The 9,180-nt window shown below is 57.9% G+C and overlaps 2 protein-coding genes across 2 annotated transcripts; one reads left to right on the top strand and one right to left on the bottom strand.

Moving 5' to 3' along the window:
* Positions 1 to 2,941: 2,941 nt before the first annotated feature.
* On the bottom strand, positions 2,942 to 5,211 carry SIGMAR1 (sigma non-opioid intracellular receptor 1). Its single transcript, XM_054398041.1, has 4 exons — positions 5,064 to 5,211; positions 4,083 to 4,283; positions 3,476 to 3,568; positions 2,942 to 3,172 (listed from the first exon to the last, which is right to left on the bottom strand). Exons 1-4 carry the CDS (start codon positions 5,209 to 5,211, stop codon positions 2,946 to 2,948), a joined length of 669 nt encoding a protein of 222 aa, XP_054254016.1. The 3' UTR covers positions 2,942 to 2,945.
* Positions 5,212 to 5,430: 219 nt separating this feature from the next.
* GALT (galactose-1-phosphate uridylyltransferase) lies at positions 5,431 to 8,875 on the top strand. The gene is made up of 11 exons (XM_054397867.1): positions 5,431 to 5,488; positions 5,747 to 5,916; positions 5,993 to 6,068; positions 6,157 to 6,205; positions 6,427 to 6,556; positions 6,836 to 6,892; positions 7,188 to 7,310; positions 7,783 to 7,915; positions 8,375 to 8,458; positions 8,549 to 8,703; positions 8,804 to 8,875. The coding sequence occupies exons 1-11, from the start codon at positions 5,431 to 5,433 to the stop codon at positions 8,864 to 8,866; spliced, it is 1,098 nt and encodes a 365-aa protein (XP_054253842.1). The 3' UTR covers positions 8,867 to 8,875.
* Positions 8,876 to 9,180: the final 305 nt, after the last annotated feature.

Genomic DNA, 9,180 nt, shown 5'->3' on the forward strand with positions numbered 1-9,180 from the left:
TTACTCCCACCAGCGTGCCCATTGGATTTTCATTACGTGGCCTTCGCTGTAAGTGGAGTAGTATTGATACGAGCTGCTGAGTTAGCGCCTTCCAGTGCAGGCCAGCACGGGACTGCTCGTGTTCCTCTACAGGGCCCTGCTAAACCCCAGGGAACGGGCATGGCATGGGTCCAGGGCAGCTTTGCAGCCCATGGGAACACACATGCAGGCACACAGCCTGCCCACACGCGTTCATGCACACACACACATGGTCTGCCCGTAGGCACAGAGGCGTGCACCTGTGTATCTGGATGTCCTGCTGATCTGTACACTGTGGACTGTGCACACACGTGCACACATCTCACCTGCATGTGTGCACAACTCTTTTGTCCACACACATGGACATGCCTGAGTCTCCTACCTGTATGTACCTGAGTGCTCCTATACATGCACTTGCTCTGACGTGCATGTACCCGTTGGGTAGGGTTGGAAGGCACCTCAGGGATCATCCAGCTCCAACCCCTCTGCCATGGGCAGGGACACCTCACACTAGATCAGGCTGCTCAGAGCCACATCCAGCCTGGCCTTAAAACCTCCAGGGATGAGGCTTCAACCACCTCCCTGGACAACCCATTCCAGGCTCTCACCACCCTCATGGTGAAAAACTTCTTCCTAACATCCAGTTTGAATCTATCCATTTCTATTTTTGTTCCATTCCTCCTAGCCCTATCTTACTTGATGCCCTAAAAAGTCCCTCACCAATTTTCTTGTAAGCCCCCTTAAAATACTGGAAGGCCACAATAAGGTCTCCTTGGAGCCTTCTCTTTTCCAGCCTAATAGCCCCAACTCTTTCAGTCTGTCCTCATAGCAGAGGTGCTCCAGCCCACTCATTGTTCTCATGGTCCTTCTCTGGACACATTCCAGCACGTCCAGATCTTGCCTGTAATAGGGGCTCCAGAACTGGACGCAGTACTCCAGGTGGGGTCTCACCAGAGCAGAGGGGGAGAATCACCTCCCTTGATCTGCTGGCTGTGCTTCTCTTGGGGCAGCCCAGGATGTGATTGGCTTTCTGGGCTGCAAGTGCACATTGACAGCTCATGTTGAGCTTCTCATCCACCAGCACCCCCAACTGCTCTGCCTACACTCACCTGCAAAATGTTCCAACTAGATGTATGCACATACCTATGCATGCCCCGCTGCCCTGCCAAGACACACAAACCCATCCTGCTGGCACCTATACGCACATGTGCATGCAACCTGACAGCATGTGCACACAAACACACACACGTGCACACAGCCTACACACCCTGTGTTTCTCTCCTGTGCTCTCACACTGCAGAGTGCACCTGCGTGCATCTGTGTAAACCTCTTGGTACCACCAACCTCCTACACTGGGGTCCACCCACCCTCATGCGGGTGCCACATGCCCACCATTGGCACTGTCCCCCCAAAAGGATGGAGCCTTTGGGACTCTTGTGTCTCCCATGGAAGCAGGGCCCTGGCAACAGCCCAGGCTTCTGGTCCCCAGAGACTCCAGTGGAGTGACGAGTAACAGCACTACCTCCGGCTAGTCCTTGGGAGCTGAGAAGGGGCTGATCCTGCCCAAAATCACAACCCACAGCTCCCAGGGCCCCAGATGGAACACTGCTGGCTTTCCTGGGGACACCCAGCTGTCTGAAGCTGCTAGCAGGACCCTCGCTGAGCCCAGTGCTGGCCAGATTCAGCACTATTCCTCATGGCAGGCCATCAGCATGCTGCAGAGATTATCCCTGAGACCCCAAGTGGGTGGGATGAACAAATTTTATTATTGATACCTTTTTTCAGGTGGCAAATTCAGAAGTAACCCATGTGTGGGGCTGCCAGTCAGCAGGACAAGGACAGTCCAGAGTGCAGGAAGAACAACATGCTACAAGCCTGGTGGCCAGGGACACACACAGCACAGTACTGAAAGCCCTCCACCAAGCAGTGAGCCCACAAGAGTCCAGCCACAGGGCTGCAAGAAGTGTCCACAGCAAGGCTTGGTCAGGGGACCACAGCACTCCCTTGGCACCCATACTGGGAACCAAATGGGGTGTCTGTCCCCAGTCAGGGGAAGCATTCTGAGGGGTGAGATTGCATCCTGAGCTAGTAGAGGTTTGGGCACCTGCAGACACTAGGAATGTGCATAGCCCAGAGGCCAGACAGAATGGACTCTTGGTTAAGGCGACAGACAGTGGCTTAGTGCCTTCTGGGGGGACTGCAGGGAGGGGCTGTGGGAAAGGGACTCTCTTCTAGTTCTGGCTATCCCCAGGGGCAGATGACTATACAGGAGACCAGAAGGGACTTCCAGCACAGAGGCTGGGCATCCCCCCACTGCTGGAAGGTCCCAGTATAGATTGTGCCCGTTGCCAGAGTGACAGTCTGTTCTGCCAACCCACATCAGTGGAGATGGAACCACAGGAGATGCTGCCAGCTGGACACAGCACCCTGTGCTGACTGCAGCCCTGTCAGACTGCCAGGGAAATGGGGAGTTTCTTGGCTGACCTTTACAATGGGTGCTCCGGCCCAGCTCACCTAGTAGTACACCCTGCCCCGAGGGTGGCATCCTCCTCCTGATGATCTCAGGAACTGCAGAAATTTTACAGAGCCTGGGGACAGCCAGCTCCAGCCCCTCTCCTGCTGCATGCCGAAGGCACACAGGTATGTTCACGCCCTGCAAGGCCACTCCAGGCCTTAGAGATGGAAAAGCAGGACATGGCCCTGACAAGACAGGGGGGAGTCAGGTAGTAAAGAGAACTGGCAGTCGGTACTGCTGTGACTACTATGATCCCTCTGTCCTAGCACCCAGCTGGCTCATGGGAAAGGACAGAGCAAATTGAAGGAGGCACAGGGGGTCTCTGGCTGCCTCTGGCTTGAGGAGATGGAGGGAGGAAGGCGAGGAGGAGATGAACCAGCTGTGCCAGGCAGGTTTCCCCTATGAGCTGGGCTCAGCAGCCCCAGGTGCTGAAGAAGGCGTTGGCTTCCAAGAGCAAGCCCTTGGCATAGACACGCAGGGTGTAGAAGAGGGTGACGAAGTCCTGAGTGCTGAAGAAGGTGTCAGCCAGGGCGAAGGTGAGCGTAGAAGGGATGAAGCCTCGACCGTACTCTACCATCCAGGTGCCTGCGCTCCACTGCACCGATGTGGCCTCCCCTGCTTGGTGCACAATGGTGTCTCCTGTCGACACATACAACCATCATAGCTCCCAGTGGCTGTCCCACACCATGACCAAAGAGCAGACATGTACAATTGGGACCTGCAGAGCTAAGCACCCCAGACTCTCCCCATTCTTGTTCACTTTTCTGTTATTGGCATCCAGTAAGATGCTGGGATGTACCTCTAGGGACACACACTGCCCCATCCTGAGCCCTTGGCTTCTGCCAGCTGCAAGAGGCTCCACAAAAATGGAGGACCATCTTGCAGTGGCTGAGCCCTAGGATGTGGATGATGCCCGCAGGGCTCCACGGCTGCTCTGCTTACCTGGGTAGTAGATCTCACTTCTGGTGGTCCCTTCTTTCCACTGCCGGAAGGTCCCGGAGATAATGGTGTCAGAGATATCTGCCCAGTATCGACCTGTGGGAAGGACACATATCACTGGCTTAGCAACTCCCTGCTGTGGACAGCTCGGGCATTCAAGCAGCCCTCTGGGAGTAAGGACGCCAGCCCCAGGTTCTTGGCCCATGTACACGTGCAACCCAGGCCTGGGGCTTATGCTGCCTGTGTGACTGTCTGTATCCCACCAGCCTGGGGTACTTGGTGTCCTTAAGCCCCATCATTTCCAGCATGTCTGGCATTCACTCCCTTCTGAAACACCGGGGTGTGATGCCAGATAGTGATCTGCCAGCTGGATGCAGAGAGTCCTGGCCGCACATCATGGCATGCACAGAGACCTGCAGGTGCTGCAGGACACCACAGGGGATGATCCCCATGAAGAGAGTATTTTCCAGCATTGTTCTCCTCATAAAAAAAGCAGAACAGGATGCTCCCCATGCTGGGAACACCATGGCCAGGGTAGCTGGACCTGAATGAGTGAAGTGAAAAGAGCTCAGAGGTATCACTTGCCTGCCAGCCCTGTTTCCCTGCTTACCTGAGTGGCCCCCAGTGTCAACAGCTGTCCCAAAGAGCAGCACGTATTCTGTGAGCGAGGCATGCAGAAGGCACATGGAGCCCATCCACCCGCCTGCGTTCACAAACACCCACTGCAGGTCCTCGTCTGGCAGGATGTGGCCTGGATGCTTCTTCCGTAGCTCCACGATGATCTTGGAGAAAGCCAGTTCATGGTCCAGCCCTGCAGCACCCGGGGTCACTGAGAGTCTGTAGGATGCAGCAAGCTTTGCTGCTTCCCCTTCCCCAAATCTCCTCCACAGCCACAGGGTCCCAGCACATCCCTAGAGAGATCTGCCCAAGGAAGATACCTCCTCTTTCCAGCCTTCAGCCCCCATGACACCACTGCCTCCTCAAACTGTGAGGAAGGAAACATGGTACTGAGCTTTCCAGCCCTACAACCCACTACAGGTGTGGGGCACTATGGGGAACCCAAGCAAAATGCCAGTGTCCCAATCCCAGTGAGGTACAGCTCCACTGCTGCAACTGAACACCTTATGCCCTAGGAGACCAGTCCTCCTTTCCCTCCAGCCCTAGCTATGGGGTTGGTTATGCCCCTGACCAGCCTGGATTTTGATCCCCGACGTGGCCCTGTTCCAGCACCGAGAGCAGCCTTAACACCGAGTTCAACACCAGGGAGGCTGAATGATGTTGCTGCCCCTGCCCTCCTATTTCTTTCACTCCAATCTCGCCCACCCCACTTCCTGCAAGCTCCTCGACACTTATCTCTTCCCTACGCAGTCCCTCTGCTCCAGTCCCAGCCCCACAGGCCCTCCCTGACCCCCGTCCCCTGCACCGGAACCTGCTCGATCCCACATCCCCGCTGCGGGTCCCTTCCTCAGCCCAAGCCACTGCAATCCCTCGCCCCACCTTCGGTTCTACTTCCCGCTCGCCGTCCCGGCCCCTCCTCGTTCCCGCTTTCCCTGTGGCCGGTGGGGCCCCATCCCCACGGGCGGCCGCGTACCCGCGTGGTGCCGGGCGAGCTGGGCGATCTCGGCGGGGGTGAACTCGTACCGTTTGGAGGCCAGCCAGCCGCGCAGCCCCTGAAGCACCAGCACCAGCGCCCCCAGCACCAGCCCAACCCGCAGCACCCGCCGCCCCGCAGTCCCCATGCCTCCTGCCGCCGCTCCGCCCCGCCACCCCCGGGAGGGGGAGCAAGACCGTCCCCGCCCCCGCCGCGGCCACGCCACGCCCGGCCCCGGGCAGCCCTGCGCCGGCGCGACGGGGCGGGGCAGAGCGGAGCGAAGCGATAGTAGAGGCGGCTGGAAGGGGACGGCCCTGTGGGGTGGTGGTGTTGCTGCTGCTTCCTGGGCTTCCGGTAGCGCCGCGGCATGGAGCCGTCACCGGCAGGGCAGGAAGAGAAGCGGGCAGGCCGCTTCCGCGCCAGCGGTACGGCTGGGGTTGCCTCCCTGCGGACCCCATCCCGGCTCCGGACAGTGGGAACTGTACGGACCCTCTCTGCCTGTGGGGGGGAACACGCCCCCCACACTTGGACTGAGACGGGGAGGAAAGGGTGAAGCTGAGGGGGTGCAGAATGTCTTACAGGGTTACGCGCGGATGGGGCGTGTGACGGGAGGTGTCCCGCCCGCGGTGGGCCTGCACCCCGCGTCCTTTCCCCGTTGACGTTTCGCACCTGCCCCCACGTAGAGCACCAGCACACTCGTTACAACCCTCTGCGGGACGACTGGGTGCTGGTGTCTGCCCACCGGATGAAGCGCCCGTGGCAGGGGCAGCTGGAGAAGCCGCCCCCCGAGGATGTACCTCGCTGGGACCCCAACAATCCTCTGTGCCCCGGCACCACCCGGGCCAACGGCGAGGTACCATAAAAGATCCTGGAGTCTAGGTTACTTCCACCACCTCGTCCTCCCCTGATTCCATCTCTTGCCCTGGCAGGTGAACCCCCAGTACGAGGGCACCTTCGTCTTCCCGAATGACTTCCCTGCGCTTCAGCCTGATGCCCCAGAGCCTGGTAACTTCTGGGGGGAGAGCAGCCCGCAGGAGGCTCACAGCCTCAGGTTGCTGCCTCAGGGCTGTCCCTAAACTCTCTCCTTTCTCAGATGACAGTGATCACCCCTTGTTTCGAGCAGCAGCAGCCCGGGGTGTGTGGTGAGTACCCCCATGACTCAGGGCACCTGGGCTGCAGTGTCAACCAGGAACTGTGGGATGGAGCCAAACTGAGCCTGCTCTCCTCCTTGTGCTGCTTGATGTGCATGCCTGCTCTGTTTTGGGAGCATTTTGTGGTTCTCATCCCTGTTCCACTGTGACCTGGCAGGGCTGTAGGGGTACCAGAAGACACCCTGCAGCCCTTGCCATCTATGTCTCTGCAGCAAGGTGATGTGCTTCCACCCTTGGTCGGACCTGACTCTTCCTCTCATGTCCCTGGCAGAGATCCGGGCTGTCATCGACACGTGGGCAGAACTGGCCACTGAGCTTGGTGCCTCCTACCCCTGGGTGCAGGTCTGGGGCTGATGGGGGCTGCCCTTCTTTCCCTGCCCCATGGGGTTCAGGTGGACATGGGGGGCCAGGGATGAGCGCTCTGGCAGCGGTTGGGCGTGGGACCATGCCAGTTGCACATGGGTTCTGCGTGCCCATCTCATGACCCCCCTGAGCCTTTCCAGACAGGTGTGAGGCTCTGCTCTTCTATGGGATGCTTTCCTGGTGTGCTGGGGACACCATGGCAGCCTGCAGCAGGGGCCCTGGGTCTGGGACCTGCTGGTTGCACCTCTTCTTCTGCAGATCTTCGAGAACAAGGGAGCGATGATGGGCTGCTCCAACCCGCACCCCCACTGCCAGGTGAGGCTGTACCATCCATGATCTGGCTTGGCCATGATTCCTTGTGGGCAGCCCGACAACAAACCCAGGAGGAAGACGTGGATGGAAATCCCCTTGTCCTGATCCCAAAGCTTTTTGCAGTGAGGCTATCCACTGTGCTGTCACCCTGCTTTCTAGGGACTGTCCTTTGTGGCTGCCACATGTTGGACTCTCCACCTGATGGCAGCATGCACCCACAAATGGGCAGTGTGGCTGGGGTACCCCCACAAATGTGGGATGCAGGTAACCAAGTCCCATGCCCAAATGTTCCTCCCAGGTGTGGGCCAGCAGTTTCCTCCCAAATGAGGCACGCTTGGAGGATCGAACCCAGCGGCAGCACCTGAGCCAGCATGGTGTGCCCATGCTGCTGCAGTATGCCGAGCAGGAGGCTCATCGGAAGGTGAGAGCATGTCTCTTGTAAGCCCCTTTCAGATAGCGGAAGGCTGCTATAAGGAAGCTGTGAAGGGACTTTTTACTAGAGCATGTAGTGATAGGGTGAGAGGGAATGGATTGAAGCTTGAGGAGAGTAGATTTAGACTGGATATTAGAAAGAAATTATTTACAATGGGGGTGGTGAGACATGGGAACAGGTTGTCCAGTGAGGTTATGGATGCCCCCTCCCTGGAGATGCTCAAGGCCAGGCTGGATGAGGCCTTGAGTAACCTGGTGTAGGGGAAGGTGTCCCTGCCATGGCAGGGAGGTCAGAACTAGGTGATCTTCAAGGTCCTTTCCAACCTAAACCATTTTATGAATCTATGAATTGAGGAATCACCTCCCTGGGAGCTGGATATGTACAAACAGCCTCTGAGTAGGGAGGCTTCCGTAAGCACCCATTCCTGGTGTGTGTGCTCATGGGTCACTGTGTCCTGCAGGAGCGGCTGGTGGTGGAGAATGAGGACTGGCTAGTTGTGGTGCCGTATTGGGCCACCTGGCCCTACCAGACCCTGCTGCTGCCCCGCCGCCATGTCTGCCGCCTCCAGGACCTCAGCGAGGAGGAGAGGGACAGTGAGTGGCTCTGCACCTTGTTGGATCCTGTCCCATGTTGTTTGGGCTCTTGAGGAGGCAACTCTGTGGCAGCCTTTGCTGGTGATGGAGGGTCCATGACCCCTTGGGGTCTAGAGCTGCTGGGCTCATCTTGGGATGAGGACTGGTACTCCTGTTATGCCAGGGCAAGAGCTGCATGTCCAGACACAGGCAGCACTGGTAGGAGGACTAGTGTTCTTTTTGAGTTGAAGCATGTGGTTCCCGATACTTTAAGCATTCCAGATGATAAAGAATGGGTCCTCCTCCTGCCATATCGCTTAGGCTATCTGCATGGATGGGGAAGGAGGGAACTGGGAAGTGCCTCCCTCCTGTCTGTCATCGATGTTCACCCAGCGGGGGAGTGCTGACAGTGACCCCTCCAAGGCCTGGTGTGGTGCTTGCCCTTTGAGGAGGCTTGCCAACCCCAGCACTTCCCTGCAGGTCTGGCCTCCATCATGAAGAGGCTGCTCATCAAATATGACAATCTCTTTGAAGTTTCATTTCCCTACTCCATGGGCTGGCATGGTGAGTGGCATGGCTGGGGGACCTACTGCAACCCTCATCCATGTTCCTGTCCCCTCCTTGGAGCTCATACAGTTGCTGTACCCCTGATAGGAGCACCTATGGGCCCCTACCTGGAGGAGGACTGTGGGCATTGGCAGCTCCATGCCCACTACTATCCCCCGCTGCTTCGCTCTGCCACTGTCCGCAAGTTCATGGTGGGCTATGAGATGCTGGCACAGGCACAGCGTGACCTCACCCCAGAGCAGGTGAGTGCATTTTAGGAGGGGATTGTGAGTTGCAGAGGGTCCCCTGCCAGGGCCATCCTCAGGACCAGCTGCTGGCTGCTTCTTGTGCTGTGCCCTGCAGGCAGCTGAGCGCCTGAGAAACCTCTCTGAGATACACTACAAGCAAAAGGTCAAGGAGATGTGATGGTGAGCAGTGGAGCCACGTCTTGGCTGTGTTCCCTGAGGCCACTGAGAGCAGTCAGCTGGGGATGGCGAGAGCTGAGGCCTGGGAACTCATCACTTCTGAGCTCTCTGGTCTGCAACTTGGCTGGGGACTGGTTTTGCTCCAATTCTAATCCTGTGATGTCCTTCCAAAAGTGGTGCTGTTTCTTCTATCTTCCCCATCCTAGGCTGTCTTCCATCTCTTCAGTACGCTCCTACCGTCACTAAAGGGCTTACCCTCCTTATCAGTCCAGTCTTACTGGTGGGATTGGGAGTGCTGCCTGTCCCATGGAGGGG

This window comes from Indicator indicator, chromosome Z, assembly GCF_027791375.1.
Source record: "Indicator indicator isolate 239-I01 chromosome Z, UM_Iind_1.1, whole genome shotgun sequence".
Taxonomy (NCBI): domain Eukaryota; kingdom Metazoa; phylum Chordata; class Aves; order Piciformes; family Indicatoridae; genus Indicator; species Indicator indicator.